This window comes from Hyperolius riggenbachi, chromosome 6 (genome assembly GCF_040937935.1).
Source record: "Hyperolius riggenbachi isolate aHypRig1 chromosome 6, aHypRig1.pri, whole genome shotgun sequence".
NCBI lineage: Eukaryota > Metazoa > Chordata > Amphibia > Anura > Hyperoliidae > Hyperolius > Hyperolius riggenbachi.
In genome coordinates, this window is record NC_090651.1 from 194,705,333 (window position 1) to 194,730,323 (window position 24,991).

At 45.0% G+C, this 24,991-nt stretch overlaps 1 protein-coding gene across 3 annotated transcripts in view; it reads left to right on the forward strand.

Annotated features, from left to right (window-relative positions):
• The window catches only part of HEPACAM (hepatic and glial cell adhesion molecule), a 467,036-nt gene that overhangs the window by 174,907 nt on the left and 267,138 nt on the right, over nucleotides 1-24,991 (forward strand). For all 3 annotated transcript variants that reach the window (XM_068242699.1, XM_068242701.1, XM_068242700.1), the window contains exons 4-5: nucleotides 4,052-4,333; nucleotides 12,661-12,754. In XM_068242699.1, the coding sequence (XP_068098800.1) occupies nucleotides 4,052-4,333; nucleotides 12,661-12,754 (376 nt within the window). The remainder of the gene's footprint in view (nucleotides 1-4,051; nucleotides 4,334-12,660; nucleotides 12,755-24,991) is intronic.

Sequence of the window (24,991 nt, forward strand, 5' to 3'; positions counted from 1 at the left end):
ACAACGAATTCCGCCTCCAAAAGGTATGTATCGGTGCGGGTCATCAGGGTTGCTCGGGTAGTACTTTTGAAAATCCACCCGGATCCGGGTACCCAGATATCCGGATCCGATTCGGATATCCGGATCCGACCTTGCAGATATCCGAGTGAATTCAGATATCCGACCAAATTACCCGCGGGTACCCGACCTATTTGGGTATCCGGATAGAAAAAACGAAAGTGCCCTTTAAATAGCTTTAAAGGGGGTTTTTAGGGTAAATGATGCATGTAGCATCATGTTTTTTTAAAGGGAAACACTAATTTATTATTGCATATGGCACACATTGCATATGGCAAACTTGCTGTCCAATAAGGGCAGAGTAAAAAACCGCCAGATTGAGGAGGTGAAGATTCCCCTGCGGCCTGAATGGGATGCTGCGGCTTTTCTCCCTGTGGCTGTTGGGGGTTGAGTGGTGCGGCTGGTGGTAGCGGCAGAAGGATGTGGTAGGTCCCGCATTCCACGGCCACTGTCTGCAATGCTGATCCTCCGTGCCAAACCCACCGACGCATCCTCCTCCTCAGAGCTGACATCCCCATCCTGTGGATGGTAGTCACGGTCCTTCATCCCATCATCAACATCATACCCCCCCTCCTCAAAACCCAGAACATCCTCCTCAAACTCCTTGTGGCTAACAGCCCTGAGTTCAATCGTGGCACCTGGAGCGAAAAGCTCGCTGACTGAGGGTAGGCTGCATGCTGGGGTCGACACTGACACGGCAGACCTTATGAGGGTGGCGTAATGTTGCTCCCTGTCCTCTTACCCTTGCTGCCCCTCCCCCGGCTGCCGGTGCCAGCAGACATAGTACAACTTATACGTGATGATGTCACCAGATGATGTGGGGTACTTTTACTTTAATGAAATCGGGGTTGGACTTTAAATCAGATCAGCACGGAGTGACAGACTGCAGAGTAGAGGACAGACAGTGCACACTATCTGTCTAACTGTCACACTGACAATGCTCAGCACAGCAGCACTGCAGTAATCTGTAGTAAGCTAACACAGTACTACTCTCTCTAACAACTAACTGCAGTACTAACTAACTATATAATACAATACAATAACACAGTAATCCTATTCCCTAACCTATACCGTCCTGCTGGCCTGCACAGCACACACAGACACAGACAGGACCTAACTGAGTGAATGAAATCAAGCAATTACACTAGCTAGCTAAAAAAAACAATAGAACAATAGTGTAGTGAAGGTGTTTAGCACTCACAGCTTTAGGTTTATCACTGTATACAGGCAGCACTTGCTAAGCCAACAGCACTGGAGCAAGTCTGCCAGTGACCAGCCAGCCACACAAGCAAGGACGATCTGTCTCATCATGCCAGCCCTCCTTATTGCACAGGGGGGCTGGCCAGGGTTCCCTTCTGTGATTGAGTGCCAGGGCTTAGGCTGGGAGGCCTCTGATTGGCTCAATGAGGTCAGGTGGGGCTGACCAGAGTTCCCCTCTGTGATTGGTTGCTAGGGCTTCTGCTGGGAGCCCTCTGATTGGCTGGGAGCCCTCTGATTGGCTCAATGACATCATCTCCCTTGTTACAGTACCCGGATCCGGATATCCGTCGGGTATCCGGATTATTCGGCCAGATACCTGCATAGAGCTATCAGGATATTGGCCCAGGTATCCGGAATCCGGATCCGACCGGATAGCGGAAAAATTATCGTTTACCCGGGTACCCGGATCCGGATGACCATCCCTGCGGGTCATGTAGGGGGTGCCCTTTTGTAATGAGAACTGATAATTTCTCCTCCCAAGATGGATCTAGAATTTACAAATTGAATACATTCTTGAACTGTAATTCCACATGGATTGTGTATTTGATTATATGTGCCTGCAACAAATACTATGTGGGCATGTCTACACGGGCATTTAAGACACGATTGCTCAAACATTTGGTCATCATTGCGAGCGGTGAAAAGAAATCGCCAATCGCAGAACATTTAAAAAAATGCATAATGGCTCAATTGCTGAGAGCAATGTGCATCAATAGTGTGGACGTGCCCACACGATCTGAGAGGACTGAGGAGATGCTGCTTCGCCGAGAGGCGATGTGGATGTATCGACTGAGGTCGAGATCTCTGCAGGGTCTAAATGTTGACTTCACACTAAAAAGCTTTTTGTGAGGGGGAGGCAGAGGCGGGACAAGGTCCTCCAGCACCCAAGGCTGAGACACCAAAGTGCGCCCCTCCATCCCTCCCACCCCAGCTATCACACACTGATTGCTATTAGACTAAGAGGCGCCACAGGGCCCACAACCTCCCCAACACCTTAATATTTAGTTATCTGGCTTGCAGTCACTGCTATGTATCCCCTTTTCTTATTTCTTTCTGCTTCAAACACAATTAGGAATGACAGCTGAATGAATTGTGCGCTCCCTCCTACACTGCGCCCTGAGGCTGGAGCCTCTCCAGCCTATGCCTCGGCCCGGCCCTGGGGGGAGGTGATGGAAAAATTGGAGAGAAGAAGTTTTGATTAGGGGCACTCTATGCTAGCATTGGTGTTTGGTGTGAAATGTGGAAAAGTAGAGAGGATGTCCCACTGTACAGTGGATGGAATCATCCTTTAATCTATAGCTTAATATCACACATAAGACTGTACTTGTGCCCCAAAGGAGACAAAAACCTACTTATTTAAATAAGCTATGTGGAGTTTATTTGTTATTTTTTGTTTCTCTGTCTTTTGTCCCTGGTTTGAACTCCTTACCTGTATGTGTGTTATGGTGTTGTGTGAATACAGAGCATCTCTCATATGCCTGGATGGTGAGGATCATCCTTTTTGGATTAGGTTAATTTGCCTGTTATATGATCTTGAGGGATTACCTGCTACAGAAAATCAATGTGGCCTTGATGGATTATCATAATTATTACTCACTTGCTTCACAAATACATTTGCTGGAAAAGGACCTGTACACATAAGAGTAATCAGGTATTGACGCTAGATTCCTTAGCAGACAACTCTCACAGGCTGCCATCAAACTGCTCAGCCAATCAATAGATAAGAGGTGGAGCCGGAGTACCCTATGAAGGTCTGGCCTACTGAGTGCAAGCCACGCCCTGAGGAAGAATGGATCTGCCGTTCGAAACTAGTCAGCCTATCAGCACACGCAGCTGATCCGACACCATCCACCTATGCTATGCTGCCTGTTTGAGGTCACGCTGTGGTTTCGCGTGGTGCGGACTGCCTAGAGAGCGTATGGCTCAGAGACGCAGACGCGGCTGAATGCAGGGATCAGAGAATGCTGGTCACCGAAACATGCTGAAATCTATGTCCTGGTAACCTGAGAGGACGAGGCGAGCTGGCCCGGCGTTATCCTCGGAGATTGATTTAAGCCTGCAGTGAGGTGCTTTGATCTAGGACGCTCTGTTGTCTGGAATGCGTGAGTAAACAGCAGAAGTGTTACTTATGACAGGGGTGGGGGTGGGGGGGGGGGTGGCCCTCCAACTATAGTGGTCTGCTAATTTCTGGAGCGATGTTGCTGTGCAGCTAGCTGGACTGGACTATGTGGATGTTATGTTAACTGCTTGAAAGCTGACAACTATAGTGACTTTCTTGCACTTTGCTAACTCTCCCTCTAGATTGTAAGCCTTTGGCAGGGCCCTCCTCCTTGCTTCTCCTATCTGTTCCCACACCTCCATTACGGTACAGACATCCTATGTATCTGAGTGAACTCTTGAGTAAACTCGACTGGCTTAATTTCCATGCTCCCATCCAGTGACTGACTAAGCATTACCTTGTACTCATACTGTGCTGTGTGATCTGGTTTGCATGTTTTCCTGTATTGTCTTATTGCTGTATGTCAGCCCTAAATATTATCTGTAACCTTAACTAATGTCCAGCACTGCATAATATGTTGGCGCTTTATAAATACAATAAATAAAATAAAATGCACAGAAGTATTTGGATCCAGTTCTTACCTTAGGGAGCTTTGCTTTGGGTCAGGTATGCATTGTATGCATTAAACATTTGCCTTATAAAAGAAGGTAAATATCTTTTGTATGTTCCCTATAGTTCCGGTTTCTAAGCCTCGTGTCTCAGCCCCTTCATCCACAGTCCTCGAACTAACAGAGAACTTCACATTAAGCTGTGTTCATGATAACGGTACAAAACCCCTCTACACCTGGCTGAAAGGTGGGAAGCCACTGGCTAATGGCTCCAGGATACTGCTGTCCATTGATTGGCGTGTGATGACCATCTCCAGAATCATAATGTCCGATGATGATATCTACACTTGCCTGGTGGAGAATGCTATCAGCAGTGGGCGCAGCACTTCACTTAAGCTTACTGTTTACCGTAAGTAGAGAGATGAGTAAACTAATACAAATTATTGTAAGCTCATTTCCTAACTAAATTTGTATAAATGTTCTTCCAAACTCTCACAGTACTGTTGTAATATAAGAATAAAAGTCTACAAATGTTTGCAAATACCTTAATTTTAAGACTGACAGCACAGTCACATGATATAACGTGATATGTTACTGTCACATATTGATTTCCCAGAGAGACTGGGGGTCAAAATGTATTTTTACATTGAGTCTGCCAGATGGAACAAGGCATGTACCACCCTCTTGTCGGACCTACCCCTGAATCCAAGGAAGGGGGTACTGGGTCTCGGGGTGAGCAGCAGCTCTGCCACACCACACCACCTTCTCTGAAACCATTGCTTCTCCAATAGACATGAGGGAAAAGGAGATCAATGCTGCTGCAGTAGTCAAAAGAACGTCCTTGAGGTCATACAAAAAAAAGGTATTTGCAGACTATTTTATCTTTCCATTCTTACAATACATTAATGGTGGAGTTTTCATAAAAAAATGCTGTTTTCCTAAAAAATCCTATAGTTTTATATTTTACTTTGTGCAAGCAGTAGAGTGTTGTACTGTGTTAGCCATCAAAAAGCTTTCTTTGTGCAGAGAGTCAAATACATGAGTAAGGGCTGAGGCATAATTCAGATGGCTTTTCAATCCATTATAATTTTTAAAAACACGCTCCCATTGACTTGCATTAAAATTATGGTAAATTGTTTGAAAAATCATGATTTTAACGCAAGTCAATGAGGTCATGTTTTTGATAAAAAAAACAAACAGAAAAAAGAAACCCAAAACCAAACAAAAACGGATCCAAAAGCACTCTGCAGTCCACCTAATTCCTACAGATGACAATATTCTAAGGCAGTTTCTGTACACAATACTACTCAAAGAAAATAGGGGGGGGGGGGGCTGGTGGGAGGGGGCTCACTGCAGATTATCACACTAGTTTGCAGACTAAATTGAAAAGGTAATTTTTAACAATATTAAATTTTAACCACTTCTGTACCACGATATTTTTGTTCTGATCTGTGCTGCGTGGGCTCTCCAGCCCACAGCACAGATCAGGTTGCAGCCAGGCCGATCAGACTTCCCCCCTTTTTTCCCCACTAGGGGGATGTCCTGCTGGGGGGGTCTGATCGCCGCCGGCTGCTTGCGCTTGCGGGGGGCTCTTCAAAGCCCCCCTCCGCAGCGCTTCCTGGCCTCCTTCCCCTTCCCTCCCTCTCCCTCCCCCTGTGAGCAGCGCAGGACAGATTTCCATCCTGCGCCTGATGGGATAGGCTTTAGCCTATCAGATGCCGGCGATCCCCAGCCAATCAGAGGCCGGGGATCGCCGATCTCCTCTATGGCGCTGCTGCGCAGCAGCGCCGTATACATGTAAACACCGGGGAAGATCTTCCCCGTGTGTTTACATTTACCCTGCGAGTCGCCGATCGGCTTGCAGGGTGTTCACGGAGACATCCTCCGTGAACTGACATGGAACGGCCGCTCATACGAGCGGCCGTTTCCATGGAATACACTTCAGAATTCAGGGGCGTACATATACGCACCGAGAATCCTGAAGTGGTTAAGGATGACTTGTGCAGCCATTACATGTTGTATAAAACGTTTAATGCAGGCTGATTTCTCTCATAAGTTAAACTGTAAAAAGTCACGTAAATGCAAGTATAGTAAATGGTAAAACTAGTAAAATAAGACACTTTTAATAATCCATTCAAAATGTAGGCCGCTTGAATTTTCTCACATAAAAATTTTCTGAAATAAAATAGCTTTTTAGCCTCAAGTATTCAAAAAATTAAAACAAGCTGCCCCAAGGTAAGCAAAATATAACATTACTTTTTTACAACAGTTTTAATACTTTTTTACTTGCTACATGCTCAACAGTTATTTTGTAGGATAGATGGTTGAATCAGGACTTATGAGTCTTAGTAATATATAATGAATCCCACACATCAACTCTTTATATAAGGCTTTGCTACTCTCATGACTCGGCAGCATTCATAACTCTCCCCCTAAAAACTAACCTTAGCGAACCCCCTCCAACCACCAATTCACTAATCCCCCAGCCCCTTTTTTTTTTTTATTACTGCCATGACCGACATTTGCTCTACACTCATTGAACAAATAATACCAGAAACACCTTCTTTTGTTGGAGTGATACTTTAATGTCGGCCACAGCTTACAACAATACCAAATAAAATAACAATGAAAATCAATATTAACACAACAAAAACACAGCAATGTAAACATAACTTCAAATTCTTGAAAACTTCATCCCCCCTATTACTGGTTGGTGGCGACTGAGGAGCCCCACCCATCTTGAATAACTTCCACTCACCACCTGCATGAAAACCGAACAACGGCCGTCCAAATCATGCCAGAAGTTCCCTGGGTTACATGCGACCTGGAAGTTACTCACCGCTCATAAACGTACCAACCAATATTGTCCCCCATAAATTTGTACCGCTCATGCATTTTTTTAACCTCAAAATCCACATATTCCGACTCCTCAGCCCCATTTTGCCACCATTACCAGCAGAGGAGACCGCCACCGAAGCTGTGACATCTGAAATGAAACAATGGCAAAATTAGACTAGCCCACAACCTAATATCCCCTAAGGCTCAAATCCCTATTAAAGCCCAACCTTACCAATTGCTATCCAACTGACCCCCTACCCTTAACGAACAAATGTTTCCCACAGACCGAACCAAAATTTTTTCCATGGCTCTATTAACCTTTGCTCTAGCCCTCTCCACTGCCGTGTGGCTGCAGGCACCACCCCAAACCCGTCGTGGCACCATTTCAGACCATAGAAATCTCACTTTGGGGATCAGCGTGCGGATTGCCATTAAATCCCCTTTTATTACTTGTAACAGGGCCCTAAATGAAACCTGTGCCATGTCGTTCCCTCCCAAGTGTACCACTAAAATGTCTGGCCATGGAAATGCCACTAACTGTTCCTTGAAACAGGGCATGAATTTTGACCAGACCAAACCACCCACCCCAAACCAAAAAACACGCATTGCGCTGACATCCAAACCCAGTTGCAGGCCACTCTGCCTGATTGATGCCCGTTTTTCTGCCCGGCACACGTAAGAGTGGCCCATGCATGACCACGCACCGGCTGATACCTGAAAGAGACAAAACAATGCACCCATTTGACAACATCCGTCAATATTATCCCGAATCAGTATCCCTCCCTCCATCAACAGCTCAAACTTGCTCAACCCGGCCTGGGCGTACATAAGATCTAAATCAGCTAGACTGCCATCTTCCAATCTTCATCAATGTATTTGCCAACAAACCCAACCGAGCGGCCTCAGTGGCCGCCCCTATCCTGAAGGAATGTGAAGCATATTCCTTATTCCATAGGCCCATATTACCCAAACACTTCCTCATAACCGACACGAATTGAAACCGAGACAGCACCGACCCGTCCTTGTGAATTAACAGATTCCTGCCCTTATCCCCAGGTCTAATCGCAATGTATGTTTTCCAAAGAAACACAGGGCATGTAAAACAGCCTGCTAATGGGAAGAGTGTTACTTGTACCCCTTTTCCCGCCTGATTCTTCTTTGACCGCCGTATCCGTACCATTAGGGCCCCATTGTGCTCCCACACGTCGTCTAAAATTAAGCCCCTTGCCTATTTGCGCTGACTAACTCGCTGACGCGCAAAGCCCCATAAAAAGATAAACCAAACGCCAGCCGAAACAAATGCACCTCGAATGTGGAAAAGCAGACATTTTGTAATTCTTCAAACATACCTTTCAATATTTCCCAAGTCACCGGTCGCCTGTTATCATGCCCCTTATGCTCCTTCCTCCACCTTTTCAACGCTTGCCTCATGATAAAGCCCTTAGTTAAATCCTCCCACCCCCGCAGCTTAGCCACAAAGGCTAAAGCTGCTACCCTACGATCCATACTAGCTGGTGAAACTGTGGATTCCATCCAAAATCCAACTAACCCATTCAGACCACACTTTATTGTACTCCGTCTTCCCATTCAGACCACACTTTATTGTACTCCGTCGATGTGCTTGGCGTTACCGATTGTTGAATCCAACGGTGAAGTCCCCCTACAGTACGTCCCCATAGATACTCCGGGCATTGTTCCCGTGCTCGTTGGGCTCCTGGTGCCAACTTCCAGAATCGATCCCACTGTGAACGAGACAACGCATCAGGTATCTCATTCTTCACTCCAGCAATATGTACAGCCCTAAAGTGTACATTGTATTTTGGACAAGACAGCACAAAGCGTCTAAGTAAGCGGATTACCGGAGGAGAGGAAGTCGACATGGAATTCAGCGCAGCCACCATGGCCATATTGTCAGACCGGAAGCTCACCGCCTTGTTCCGTAGCTCCTCACCCCGAATTTCAACCACCACCCACAAAGGGAATAATTCCAAAAATGCCAAATTCCGAACGATGTCAGTTTGACTCCAATCCGAAGGCCATTGGCCCGCGCACCATCTACACCCAGAAAAGGCCCCGAAGCCCACCAAACCCAATGAAATCATCCAAATAATGAGTGATGGCCGAAATCCCTGTTCTTTACCTAACCACACATTCCAAAAAGGAGCTGAAAAGTTCAAAGTAAGAGCAAGAAATTGAACAACCCATTGGTAAACAGGCATCCACGTAGAAGTTTCCGTTGAAGAAACATCCCAACAGATGCATGCTATCGGGATGTACCGGTAGCAAGTGGAAGGCCGCCTCTACATCGGTTTTCGCCATCAATGCTCCCAGCCCGGCTTCCCTCACCATGTCCAATGCCATATTGAAGGTTGCATATTGGACGGAGGAGAGCTCTGGATCGATGCCGTCGTTAACCAATCCCCTTTTGGATATGACAAGTGACGGATCAATCGAAACTTGCCCAGCTCCTTCTTAGGGACTACACATAATGGTGAAACATTCAAACCCTGTACTGGTGGCTCGAAGGGGCCTCTCATCCTCCCCAAACCCACCTCTTTTGCAATTTTATCCCTAACCACCCCTTCGTGAATCCTGGCAGATTTCAAATTCTTTGCTGGCCTGCTTCCGCTGATGAAGGAATGTGGAAGCCCTCTCCAAAACCTTTTCTCAACATCTCAGCTGCCCTTTTGTCCTCATAACAGTTGTAATGATTGGTGGTACTCTGCTGAACAGAGTGAGCTCAACAGACAGATAGTGATACCGCAGTAGCAGATACAAAATAGAAATCAGTGTATAATTTAATAAAAGGTGTGATCACACGTGTTTAGTGCACAGTAACTCAGGAGTACTCCTAAGTGATAGCCCCTGGCTGTGGGAACTATCACTGTAGCTAGCGTGGTCGTACAGGCAAGATCGGTAACAATCGGTCAAGTCGCTGTACAAAATCGGAAGGCAATATCGTAGTCAGAGGTATAGCCGAGGTCGGCAGCAATCAGATATGTGGAAGTACAGAATCAGAAGGCAAGGGCAGAGTCGAGGTCGGGCCGGGGTCGGCAACGAGACAGATAGGCAGAGTACAGAATCGTGAGGCAAAGGATAGTCAGTAGTTCAGGCAAGGTTCATACACAATAGGCAACAATAATAGTAATAATTATAGCTATCAAACAATTCCTAGCTATGTGTGAAATCCCCGGGGTCCTGCCGGATCAAAGCACACCAGGATCTATCTAAGGTCTGAGAGCTTAACCGCAAAGTATCAGCAACAGCAAACAATGTAGAAATGACAGCCCGGGACTTAAATGCAAAGGTAATCCCCGCGGTTCCGCCCACTCCTCTCAACCAATCAAGCGGCAGATGTCAGTTCCCAGGTGTCAGCTGACTGGCCGGTCAGCTGAACTTCCTCCTTAGCGCATAACGGTCCTGTCTCTGTGTGCGCGCGTGCGCTCTTCTGCTGAGATGCGCCCTGGAGAGACCTGACCAGGTGGGAAGCGATGCCGAGGAGGTGGCGGCGGGAACCCCCGTAACGTCAGGCGCGGAAGCAGCGGCCGCGCCGCTCTCCGCTACAGAGGTAACTTTGCTCTTTCTGACAACAGTCTAGCCAGGGTTCTATCGCCCCTAGATTCACCGATGTCCTCCCTCTTGTTAGATCCGTCTCCCTAATGCTTTGGGAAATTTGAACCTCTCCCTTAAAACATTTGAAGGCCGGGTGCAACCCACCACACACAGAACATTCGTGCCTAAACTTAAAGGTTCCAATGAATCTACATTGCGACTCGTTGTAGGCCCAACAGATTGCCCGCCTGCCCGAACCAGATTCCCCCCCCCCCCCCTGGAAGGGTGCTGCCCTGAAAGGGCTGAGACCCGCTTTGCACACTGGACGAATGCCAACACCCCCACGCCAAATACGAGCCGACTCTCCCCGCCATGACCCGGAGCCAAATCCCTATGTCCTTGTGGCTCCAGTCAAGATCAGGTTGAACTGACATGCGCTGACAAAACTGTTCATCATAGCACAACCAAGCCATACCCCTGTACATCCTGTAAGCCTCTCCAATTGTGTCTTGATAACAAAATAAGGCTGCGCACTTATCCAACGCCTTTTCTACTATGATGCTTGCCATTATATTAAAAGCCTGGGACCAGTTCCCAAAGGTCCTAGGGATTAGCCTGTGTCGCCTACGATCTTCGTCCTCCTCCTTGCGATGCTCTTTGCCTTTGACCCACCTGTCAATATTAAATCATTCCAATCTCCTCCTCCACCATGTTAACTAGGCCTAGGCCCTGGTTCAAGGCAGCAGAGAAAAACACACGGTTTCTCTGGCTGCCAGCCAAGGAGGTACTGACCTCCTCCCAACTACCCTGCCTACAGCTAAGCCCTGCCTCCTCCCAGCCCGTCCCTGACTAATCCCAACTCCTCCCTTCCCAACACTTCCCAACCCCTTCCACCCAACAAGGTCGACAGAACTTACCAGGGTCATGATGCTCTGGGCTAAATGCACAGAGCATTTCTTTCTAAGTTTAATGACCTCTCCTTATTCATAAATCTCTGATGACCCGGAGTTGCCTAGGTATGTATTTGGCTGTGTTTGACCCTGCCCACTTTTCTAACCTTGACACACTCAATGACAACGTTTGCGTGCTTTGACGTTCTTGGCATCTATAATTTATAATATTATAATTTATCATTTCCCATTGAAATGAAACAAATCTGATTAGCTTTTTGTGGCTCCACCCCTTTTCTAAATTTGAAGCCCAGTCACCCAATGACCGACTGTACCAGGTTTGAGGTCTCTGCCTTTAACAGTGTAATTTTGATTGGCTGTTGTAGGCTCCACCCACTTTCCTGAATATTAATGCCAGTCTCCCAGTGAGAAAGTGTGGCAAGTTTGGAAACCCTGTGATCAACAGTCAAAGAATGCAGTTTACATTTTCGCATGTAAGAAGAATGGCTAAAATTGTATTGGCTGTTTCATGCTCCGCCCACTTTCTCTGACTTTTTAACCTTGGCCACCAAGTGACCAACTGTGCCAAATTTTGGTTTTATTACATTGAAAATTGCAGCCTTTTAAAATTTTCTCATTGACTTGAATAGGTGAAATTTGATTGACTGTTTGTAGTTAAGCCCAGGTGTGCACAAATGGGGGGGGGGGGGGGGGGGTTGAGACTTCCAGATCATATTTTCCCAGGTAGTAAAAGATCTATATACCGAGTTTTGTTGAAATCAGTTAAAGATAAACTGTACTCTAAAATTCTTACAATAAAAAGCATACCATTCTATTCATTATGTTCTCCTGAGCCCCTCTGTGCTGTTTCTGCCACTCCCTGCTGCAATCCTGGATTATAATTGCCAGTTTTAGGCAGTGTTTACAAACAAAAGACATGGCTGCTAACCAGTTTGTGATAGGCTCAGAGAAGCTCAATCTGTGACTTATACAGAGCCTGCAGTAGTTGTGGAGAGGGTGTGTATAGCTTCTCCCTATCACAAGCAGAGCAGCACATTCTTGCCTGAGCCGACAAAGCTGACAAAGGAAAGAAGATTAGATTAGATAACAGAGATATTACAACAACTGTGCAACTAGGAAAGGCTTCAGTAAGACAGACCACATTGGAACAGGTATAGGAACTTATAGGATAGGATAAATAAGGCTAAAACATTTTGTTACAGAGTCTCTTTAAGGCATTTTCAAGTGATAGTGGCACATACACACATACACACATACAACATACATACACACACAGCTTCTGGTAAAATACTTGTGATAAAGCAACTTTAAAAAAATTGAGCATTGGGAAAAGGAACCTGTGCATCCCTGCTCCTAGGAATCCAATGCAGCTGTATTTGCTACAACTGCTATGCATAATGATATGCCTTATACTAATGTGGTTTTACTAATACAGGAAGAAGTTCCTTGTACATCATCCTATCTATGGGAGGAATCTTTTTGCTGGTTACCCTGGTGACAGTCTGTGCCTGTTGGAAGCCTTCTAGAAGGTACATACCATAATAAATGACAGTATTTGAGTTTTCCTTCTGTTTCTCCTCTCTGTTCTTTTCAAACCAGACATGACATTAGAGTCCATAATGGTCAAACACCTGCCCCAACTCCTGTTTGTTGCCCTGACTTGTGCCAAGTTTCCAGTATATACTTTGGAATTAGTCATGTATTTTATAAATTTGGACACAGTTGGGGAAAACATTATTTTAAATACTGACATAATTGCTGTGGCCTCATACCTTTCCATTGGAGAGCTTAAGAGTAGGGAGGCCAGTTTGTGTTAAACTTCATCATAGGTTGCCCACAATTATTCCTAACAGCACTGAAGCTGGTAACTTTTCCATCAAGCCAACAATCGTTACAGTTAGTTGTTGTCCCTAGTGCAAAGTAACTTCAGTCCCAGGTACCTGCTTCTGGTTTGAACTGTTATAGGGATTCAAAGTCCGTCCCTAATAAGTATTGTTTGCGTAATATTAGGGAGGATGATTCTGGAGTAGCAATGCTGCAGCAGGATGTGTCCCTTAGCAACCAAGGGGTAGACTGCTGCAACAAGAAAGGGAATAGGAGTGCAGCTAAGGCTAGACAGGTACTGGTGGTAGGGGATTCAATTATTAGGCACACAGATAGGGTAATCTGTCGAAGAAACCGTGAATGCCATACAGTTTGTTGTCTCCCGGGTGCTCAGGTTTGAAGAAGAATTGACAGATTATTGGGTGGGGCTGGGGAAGACCCGGCTGTCATGGTACACGTTGGCACCAATGACAAAGTTAATGGGAGATGGAAGGTCCTCAAAAATGATTTTCAGGTACTTGGAGATAAACTTAAAGCAAGGACCTCCAAGGTGGTGTTTTCTGAAATACTGCCAGTGCCACGTGCTACATCTGAGAGACAGAGGGAGCTTAGGGAGTTAAATAAGTGGCTGAGAAATTGGTGTAGGAAGTAAGGGGTTTGGGTTCCTGGAGAACTGGGCAGACTTTGCAGTCGGCTACAGGTTCTACAGCTGAGATGGGCTGAACCTTAATGGGGAGGGTGCAGCTGCATTGGGGGAGAAGATGGCTAAACGGTTGGAGGAGATTTTGAAATAGGATCTGGGGGGAGGCGGGAGTATAAAGTCTCAATATGTAGACAAGATAAGGTAAAAAGACAGTGGGAGCCTAACATTATGGGGGTGGAGAGGGGGGTGGGGACAGTGTAAAGAGTAAGGCGGTTGGTAAAACTTCAAGTAGCCCATTTCATGTAAACAAAATTGGTAAATGTGGAGGTAAAAATATAAAGTGCATGGTAACCAATGCTAGGAGCCTTGCAAAAAAAAATAGATGAACTAGAGTTCATTCTGATTGACAAAGGCTATGACATTGTGGGAATAACCGAGACATGGATGGATGAAAGCCATGACTGGATAGCAAATTTAGAGGGATGCAATGTGTTTAGGGAGGATAGAACAGGGAAAAAAGGTGGAGGGGTTTGTCACTTTGTTAAAGAGGAGCTGTTAGGTATAAGGTCTCTGTTAACCTTGGAGGTGTAATCTCCACAGTCAGCATGCAACACATAAGCTGACGTGAAGGAGGTACACACACCAGCACAAGGAATCAGGATATCCCCAGTTTAGTGGAGGAGAGGACTGACTCCAATAGGAGATTGTGGTGCACAGAGCCGGTGCAGATCCGAACAGCCACAAACAACACCTTCGTATTAACGTCTCAGCGCAAAGTAGCGCTGAGCGCATAAACCAGGACTGAGGAGATCAGGACAGGTAGACAGAATGAACGCTTGCTTAACTAGCCACTACTTAGTGACAGCAAGCGTCCACAATAAAACAGACTGGAATGAGGTAGCCAATGCGTTTGCAGCAATGGCGTGCCTCACAAAGACAGGACAGGATAGTCAGGAAACAGCAGGATCAAGATAGATGAACGTAACACAGATAAATATACAATAAGTATGATTTCCTAGCGTATTACAATTACAGCTATCAATGAAACTATTTGTAACGTCTGACTAACATATGTATATATCGGCAATGAACCGATATATGACATAAGCAGGAACTCTGACTAAGACTGGAGTAATACAGGGAACAGGACTCAGAAGGATTCGCTATCTCTTCGCAGAGATGAACGCAATCCACAAACAGGACCAGGAACAGGACAACTAGCTCAGCGCGCTGGAACGCTGACCAACGGAACACAGGATATAAACAGTTCGTGTACGTATATATCAGCGACACTGATGTATCAACGTAACACGAATACAAGGAAAATAATAAACGTGCAAGTATGCGTATATATTGGCGATGAACCAATATATGACACAAGACAAGCAAAGTAACAACTTCTAGAAACAAGAGCAGAACTAGGAGGACTCGCTGACCCCTTCGCAGGAGTCAGCGCAGTCCACACGGACTAGGAACGAGGTGGGGCACGGGCAGAGTAACAGACTGAATCTGAGACTATGGTAGCCCATCAAGCATTGCAGGAAGCAGTTCTTTATACTGAGGTCATCCAATGGGAGCAGACCTGCAGATTCCCACACAAGTGAATGGTAATTAATCACAGGCTGACAGCAGGAAAAGGCAGACAATGATATGCAGCCTGCAGGAAAGGGATTGCCCCTCCATTGCAGCAGACAATGTTTGTGTACACAAAAGCATATTAAACCGTCATTAACTTCAGAGCGACTGCAGATGGAATCAGCAACTAGTTTAAGTGCAAACCAAACTATGCAAGAAAATGCATGTAATGACATCAGAACTGCTTGGGTTACAATACCACTGCAGCCAGCAGTAAACGCTGCAGACATGATCATAACAGTCTCAGAGAAAATAAACACATATATCAGTAGCTAAATATTGGCTGTACTTACACTACATATGCATTTCACTGTCCACGTTTGGATTTCACAGAATTTGTATATAGTATATGCAGAGATAGATGCTCCTGACAGCTCATGGCAGGCTCCATGTTTTTCTGTCAAATGTGTCGTCATGTCCTGCCTGCTTCCTGATCACAGAAAAGCTCCTACTGAAAAACACAGTGTGCAGTGAATATTAATGAGCCATGTGGCTAGGAACAATAGCTGACTCCTGCAGTGTACTCTGCCCGGAGATTTATCAGTGCTACGCGCTGGACTGATTACAAGCTGCTGTAACGTCTCATTAGCAGCCGAGGGGAGGGCCCCAGACTGCTTTGCAGTATAGTATGCGGCTTGCGTCCTCTTGGGTCTAATTAGGTTTTTTGATAAGCACACATCAAAGGTAAGAGAGATTTTTATCTTCACTAATGGCTTTCTGGCTTCCTTCTAAACTGTTTAACACAGGAGAATAGAGGTTTAAATTAGCTTCTGCTGCCTGACAGTTACTCTTTAAGAATTATTTTACAGCTGTCCTGAACGAGGAGATGGAGGAAGATTGTGAAGATGTGGAGTCCGTTTGGGTAAATATTCATGGTGGAAAAAAAAAGGTTGGCAATTGCTTATTGGGGTATGTTACAGGCCACCACATATTCATGAAGCTGCAGAACTGCGATTACTACAGCAGATTGAAAAAGCTGCAAGTAAAAAGGAGGTCATATTTATGGGTGACTTCAACTTTCCAGACATGGCTTCAATTCATCAAAGGGTGTTCGATAACAAAACCCCAGTCCTTAAAATACCGCATTCGGTATTTTACACTTCACTGTGCTAATTCATCAATATTTTCCCATGTGTGGTAGAGGTTCGTTAAGTTACCGAACTACTAGGCTTCAATTCATCAAAGGCTCTTCGATAACAGCAGAGTGGTGCAGAGCAGCTTGGAATGTCCCTGTGTTGTTACAAGCTGATAACAATAGAAGGCATCCAGACATCCCTTTACATGTAAAGGTGTTATAGTTACTGTTATTTATACTGCCTCTGCTGCTCTGAATCTGTCGATCAGTCTTTCTTAACATTTTATTTATTTGCCACAACGTAGATGAACTTCCTGGAGACATTACAAATGCCATGCTTGGTGATTTCACCACCAGCATCTTTGCATTATCAAACAGGGCCTGAAAGGGTTACACCACCGAAGGGAATCTGGGGATATCTTTTGTCCCGTTCTCTCTGCTCACTGCCTGGGGGGTCTGAAAGCTTGTGTGGAGAAGCCTGTGTGACCTATCAGAGGCACTTGCAGGAGAACAGGGGCTGTTTCTATTGGCTGCCTGCTCCTGCTAATCATGAAAACATTCACACAGAAGGCTTTCCAAGCCTGTAACGACAGGGGAGAGCTTGAGATATGGATAAAGTATATAAAGTAAACTGACTCTTGGTTGCATGCAAAAATATTTTTTATATATAGATTGATATGAAACACACACAAATACATACATATAGAACCATATTATCAAAAAAGTGTAAACCCCATAACTAACAGGATCAAAGCCTGTAGAAAAGTAGACATTAAAAAACCCAGGGAGTTTGAACAAGGAGGCTGCAGTCCTCCAGACCAAAAAAACAAGCTGCAATACAATTATAGTGCTGAAAGGGGCAGAGTTAGTTGTACTGCCATGATGGTAAACAATTGTCTTAGTTACTGGCACCTAATTTGAATGGCAAATGTCCTAGTTGCCGGGACCTAAATTAAATATAAAAGATGTAGCACCAAACAAACGGTGGCATGCCTTTTAGCAATGAAAAGATTTTGTATTCCAGCGTTGAAACCTTGGACCCACTCGCAGTCCAGATATGCGTATGTGCTGGCAACAGCTGACATATAGATGAAATGATTCCCGCAGAGCTTTAGGTATCAAGCCAGGAATGATTCCCACAGGATTCTGAATAGCCAGCCAGCTACAATAGGGCAATCATATATGAATCAATGTCCAGCCACTTTGCATAGAAGCATATTCTCAAGTAGCAAGCATAAAAAGTCTTTTAGCTGATATATGCAGTTCATTAGTAGCAAAGCTTAGCATATGAGATCTTGGTTAGTGCTTGAAAAAGGTCCATGCAGAGAACATTCAGAATTCCATAAGCAGCAATGCATTGCAGGCATTATATAGTTACCATCCCCTCCGCAGAGGTCAGCGTGAAAAAAAGTCACTTTGGTCTCGACAAGCCCCTGGGTTGAAGTCTGTGTGTTAGACGCCTTTAATCAACATGTTTCGCCGTTTCCAATGACGGCCTCTTCATAGATAGCTTCCATGCACAGTGTTTGTCCACGTCTTATGAACGCAGGCATTATAAAGGAAAAGAAATGACCCACACACCCGCCCGGTATCCGCCCCCCATCTCCCAACCCACCACTCACATCATTGGCCGCGCAAGCGGCAAAGCCTGACGCACGGCGCTATGCACCGCCCCACGCACAGCGTGGGGACAGGCATATGCGCGTCATGCGTACCACAGTGGAGCGCAAATAGGAAGTTCAGCGCTCCACTGTCGGCACGAGATGGGGAGGGAGGGAGAGGGGGGAGGGTGAGGCGAGCGGACAGAAAAGTATCATATAAATAAAGCAACAATGAACTACACAAAAACGCCAATTTACAAGAAAAAGCTCTTGCAATATAAAAATAAAAATAAAATGTGAATGAATATGAGTCTCCAATCCCTAAGGATCGAGATCCATATGATTGAAAATATTAGGAGGCTGAAATAATGACTGCATTTCACCACACTATGGAAGAAAAAGGTATACAAAATTCAAAGGCAAGGCATAAAGCATTGTCTGAATAAACCAAAAAACTTTATTAGATCACGTATTAATTATTAAGTGTACCCATGTACAGTAGATAAGAGGGAAAGGAAAAGAAGGGAAGGGAAAAAGGGGGGAGGAAAGGGGGGAAAGGAGGAAAAGGGGTAAGTGACAGGAGAAGTAGGAATTAGTGATAGGCATAGGAAAGACAGTAAGTGCATGTAAGGGGGATTTTTTCATTCATCCTGGAGCTTGAGATAAACACCAAATGTGTTAGCGAATGTGGGAACCTTGATGAATTAACATTTGTTGAGCACATGTCGGTAATTTATCTCATTGCTGTGTCATTTCAGCTTCTCATTCGGTAACAGCTTTGATGAATTAACATTTTCTAAAGTGCTCCGTTAAGTCAGCTGTTTTCAGCATTACCGAATGCGGTAATGCTTGATGAATTGAAGCCATTGGCTTCAATTCATCAAAGGGTGTTCGATAACAAAACCCCAGTCCTTAAAATACCGCATTCGGTATTTTACACTTCACTGTGCTAATTCATCAATATTTTCCCATGTGTCGTAGAGGTTCGTTAAGTTACCGAACTACTAGGCTTCAATTCATCAAAGGCTGTTCGATAACTGCAGAGTGGTGCAGAGCAGCTTGGAATGTCTCTGTGTTGTTACAAGCTGATAACAATAGAAGGCATCCAGACATCCCTTTAGATGTAAAGGTCTTATAGTTACTGTTATTTATACTGCCTCTGCTGCTCTGAATCTGTCGATCAGTCTTTCTTAACATTTTATTTATTTGCCACAACGTAGATGAACTTCCTGGAGACATTACAAATGCCATGCTTGGTGATTTCACCACCAGCATCTTTGCATTATCAAACAGGGCCTGAAAGGGTTACACCACCGAAGGGAATCTGGGGATATATTTTGACCCGTTCTCTCTGCTCACTGCTTGGGGGGTCTGAAAGCTTGTGTGGAGAAGCCTGTGTGACCTATCAGCAGCACTTGCAGGAGAACAGGGGCTGTTTCTATTGGCTGCCTGCTCCTGCTAATCATGAAAACATTCACACAGAAGGCTTTCGAAGCCTGTAAGGACAGGGGAGAGCTTGAGATAAACACCGAATGTGTTAGCGAATGTGGGAACCTTGATGAATTAACATTTGTTGAGCACATGTCGGTAATTTATCTCATTGCTGTGTCATTTCAGCTTCTCATTTGGTAACAGCTTTGATGAATTAACATTTTCTAAAGTGCTTCGTTAAGTCAGCTGTTTTCAGCATTACCGAATGCGGTAATGCTTGATGAATTGAAGCCATTGACTGGAGTATTGAGGCTTCCCATTCTGGTAAAAGCAGCAGATTTCTGGCATCACTACAGGACAATTACTTGACTCAAATGGTAACGGAACCAACTAGGGGGAATGCGTTACTGGATCTGATCATTTCTACTAGACCAGATAATGTATCAAATGTGCAGGTTCAAGCACATTTGGGAAATTGTAACGATTGGGGGATAATCTCCACGGTCAGCGCACAAACGTGTACGCTGACACTGAGGAAATCTCCCACAAGTGTTCAGACAGAGGACCCCAGTTATGGTGCAAATGCACCTGTGGAGGCACGGACCAACCAGCAGGAGGAGCTGTGGAGCACAGAGGGTCAATCCCTCTGAATGTCCCACAGAAGTCAGATAGAAATCGCTCAGTGCGAGTGCAGCAATGAGCGATACTAGAGCAGCATAGAAACAGAGTAGAATGGAAACAGATTAAATGAATGTCTGTCAATTTGATCGTAGGCCTTGCAAGGACAGACATTCACACACAGAGCAGATAGAGTGATGTAGCAAATCACAACCGCAGTGATGCTCACTTCGCAAAGTAAGATAATATGGATTTGCCTGCCCAGCGCTGGGAGGTTGACATCCAATAAACAAAACTGGCAGAGCAGGAGTGAGTAAGAAGATACACAAAAATACAACAGTCCGAATGCGCGTATACCAACGTATTGCTATATCTCCACAATTTGAATACAAGAAAATAACAAAAGACGCTAGCATGCGCATATATCGATATAGAACCAATATATGATGCAAGTACTAGCAAAATAACAAACGTGTGCTGTAGGTCCTAACTATTGTGTACGAGTCCCTGGGGTCCTGCCAGTTCGAGCGTACAAGGAAAACTAACTAAGATAAACATAGACTGACGGACGGAACGCTTGCTAATCGGTCACAATACCACAGTGGCAGCTAGGGTCCATACAACACAAGACAGACAGGTGAGGTAACCAGTAGCAACCGCTGCTATGGATTACACTCCAAGAACACAGGCCAGCAGGATCCACTGCCTCTAACGCTAGGGTGGATGCGATCCACAAGGAACTCGACTAGAAGATTCACTGTCACCCACCGCAGGAGACCAGTGCAATTGCAGAGTACAAGACAAAGAAATATAAATCACAATACAATATTCTCCAGTACTTATATATTGGCCTTACCAATATATAAGTATTCTGGGTGTCAAGGACCCGGGACTAGAATCCAAGCTGGACTGACAGTATGTCGGGCAACGAAGCTGACTCAAGAAGTGACATTTATGCATGCAAGCACCAATCAGAAACAAACATGCAAAAAGCCAAAGAAGCAATCTGCATTCACTCAGCCCGCCGACTGCAGGCTGAGAGCAATAGCTGCATCTCATAAATGTATGCATAATTATGCAAACAGCATAATATTTGGATTCAGAATAGCAGGCCAGACTATAATGGAATGCGGAGGAATTGCAAATGGACAGAACACTCACTGTGAATGCCAGAAAAGCCATGCAAACAGCAGTCAGCATTGCCTGGCTGCAGTTGTGTCTGAAAGCAGAACAAACACCACAGGGGAGATCATCACAGAAATAGTGATCACAACATGATAACGTTTGGTCTGGTGACTGATAGGCCGCGGGGCAGCGGGACCACTAAAACTATCAATTTTAGAAAAGCAAAATTCAATCAACTCAGGCAGGCACTAAGTTTGGTGAACTGGGATAATGTACTACAAGGGGAGGACACTGAAGGGAAATGACAAGCTTTTAAATTTACTCTCAATCAATATTGTAGTATGTATATCCCATATGGAAACAAAATATCTAGGAATAAAAAAAGTCCTCTATGGATGAATAGAAAGGTTAGCGATAAAATGAAGAGGAAAAAGAATGCCTATAAGGTCCTAAAACAGGAGGGGACCGAGGCTGCATTAAACAATTATAAGGAGTGCAATAAAAATTGTAAAAAAAGAAATTAGGCTGGCAAAGATTGAAGCTGAAAATCAAATCGCTAGGGATATATGAAATCTAACCCAAAAGTACATCAACTCTAAAAAAAGAAAGATTGACTGTATTGGACTCCTGTGAGGGATGGGGGGGGGGGGGGGGGGGGGACTCAATGGTGGATGACCAAGGTAAGGCAGAGTTATTAAATGCTTTCTTTCTTTCTGTCTTCACAAGGGAAACATTGCTGTTGCAAATTACAGAGGCAAAAGAGTCTCAATCTTCCAATTGTAATATTAAATACTTAACGCAGGAAGAAGTGAAGGCAAGACTAAATAAATTAAAAATAGGCAAGGCGCCTGGCCCGGATGGCTTGCATCCTCGGGTCCTGAGGAAATTAAGTTCAGTTATAGATAAACCCATTTATCTTATCTTTTGTGACTCTCGTTCAACTGGCAGAGTCCCAGTGGACTGGCATACAGCCCACGTTTTACCATTATTTAATAAGGGCAAAAATTCAGATCCAGGAAATTATAGCCCTGTAAGCTTAACATCAGTTGTATGCAAACTATTTGAGGGGTTACTAAGAGATACTATACATGACTTCATAGTAGAAAACAATCTTATTTCTCAGTATCAACATAGGTTTACTAAAGACAGGTCCTGTTTGACTAACATGCTCAGCTTTTATGAGGTAGTGAACGCTAATGTGGATATTGGGAATGCTGTAGATGTGATATACTTGGACTTTGCAAAGGCCTTTGACACTGTTCCCCACAAAAGTCTGGTGCAAAAGTTGAGGATGCAAGGACTGGGGAAGAGTCTGTGTTCATGGATAGGGAACTGGCTAATGGACAGAAAACAAATAGTTGTGGTCAATGGATCATACTCAAAATGGGAGACTGTTAGCAGTGGGGTCCCGCAGGGGTCTGTACAGAGCTGGATTAAGGCTAAATGGGGCCCTAAGCAAAGTAACTGATTTGGGCCCCCCCATCATGTCGTAATAGAATCAGAAGATGCAGCTGCACAGCAATATGCCGCACACACCGGGCAGCCGAGCTACTGGTTGCTATGGGCAACATCACGCTTTCCTCTGTGGGTGCACAATGCAGGGAATAGCAGCGGCAAAATGCAGAGTGAGAGATGAATGGCTGGGACATTTGCACTCAGGGGCTGGGGCACCTCTGTGAAGAGGGTGCCAGATATCACAGCAGCAGCACTTTCCCCCTGCATCTCCAGCCTGGCAACAGCAGAAAGCTCTGGACACCGCCAAACCGGAAGCCGTTCCCCAGACAGAATTACATAACCACTCCCACCACCGAATAACCAATTTCCTCCCAAACTAGACAGCCACCATGCAGCCTCCATCCCAGTGAATACGATAGTCCAGCAGAGAAGGCAGCCGCAGTGGGGGAGAATGACAGCACCAGATGAATCACATTCACCTATTGCGATCCAAGCAATAGAGGTCCCGTCATCCGGAGCCTATCTGTCTCCTCTAGAGTGCTGCCGCTCTGTTACTACTACTATTACTACTTCCTACTTCCTGTCTGATCTGAGAATCAGGAAGTTCAGAGCGAACGGCTGCACTGTAGAAGAGACAGATGGGTTTCAGATGACGGGATCTCTATTGCTTGGATCATGGATAGGTGAGTGAGCGTTTGCCATCTGCTGCTATCATTCTTGCTGCAGCTGTGGTTCTCTGTGGGAAGGGAGGGTGGAGTGGGCAGCGGCAGAGCGCACAGTAGCAGGAGGGGGACCTAGAAGGAGAGCCTGGCTCTGAAGACAATCAGCAGCGCACGGCATCATTTGACAAGACAAGACAAATAACATTTATATCACGCTTTTCTCCTGGTGGACTCAAAGCGCCAGAGCTACAGCCACTAGGACGCGCCCTATAGGCAGTAGCAGTGTTAGAGAGACTTGCCTATGGTCTCCTACTGAATAGGTGCTGGCTTACTGAACAGGCAGAGCTGAGATTCGAACCCTGGTCTCCTGTGTCAGCGGCAGAGCCCTTAAAGGGACTCCAAGCAGTGCCTGTGGATATGCCTTTAAGCATACCCACAACTAATTCATTACATCCTCACACCTACCAGCATGATGTTTGTAATTATATCCCCCTGGGTTCCTTATATTTCATTGCATTGTGCTGAATCGAGCTGCCAGTTTTGGAGAAAAGTCGTCCTGTGGCCGTGATTTCGATCGCGAAAATATCGAAAACTAAAAGGCATAGAGCAGCTGCTTATATATCATTGGAAAGAGGAGAAAGAGAGCTTTAAAATGATATGCATCTTTCCATAGTTACTGAGTCCCTTTAACCATTATACCATCCAGCCACTGCTGACAGGATGGCAAGGGCTGGTTTATGTGCTGATGGGGCCCCTTTGACTCTGAATGGGGCCCCAAGCGACTGCTTTTGTTGCCTGGTCGGTAATCCGGCCCTGGGTCTGTACTGGGTCCAGTGCTCTTCAATTTATTAATGACCTAGTAGATGCAGTAGTGAGCATTGTTGCTATTTTTGCAGATGATACAAAATTGTGCAGAATCATCAACTCTCAGGAAGAAATGGACATATTGCAACTGGATCTGGATAGGATGGCTATATGGGCACATAAATGGCAGATGAAATTCAATGTTGAAAAATGTAAAGTCATGCATTTTGGTCGTACCAATGGTCTAGCACCATACAAAATAAATGGGATACAGTTGGGGACATCAAACTTGGAGAAGGACTTAGGAGTACTCATTGACAACAAATTGACATATAATCGCCCTCAATGCCAAGCCGCTGCAGCTAAAGCTAACAAAATTTTGGAATGCATTAAAAGGGAAATAGAAACTCAAGATGCTAGCATAATACTGCCCCTGTTTAACTCTCTAGTAAGGCCACATCTGGAATATGGAATTTAGTTCTGGGCACCACATTACAAGAAAGATATTGCAGTTTTAGAGCAGGTGCAAAGACGAGCCACAAAATTGATGCGTGGGATGGAAAGTCTCACTTACCAAGAAAGGTTAGATAAACTGGGTTTATTTAGTCTAGAGAAAAGACGCCTTAGAGGGGATCTAATTAACATGTATAAATACATCAGAGGGCAATATAAAAGCTTGGCAGATGAGCTTTTTGTCCCTAGGCCTTCTCAAAGGACTAGAGGACATGATCTGCGCATGGAGGAAAAACGTTTCAGCCATTTATTTAGGAAAGGGTTCTTTACAGTAAGAGTGATTAAGATGTGGAATGCCTTGCCACAGGGAGTAGTTATGGCAAACTCTATACCTGCATTTAAAGGGGGCTTAGATGATTTCCTTGCGTTGAAAGACATCC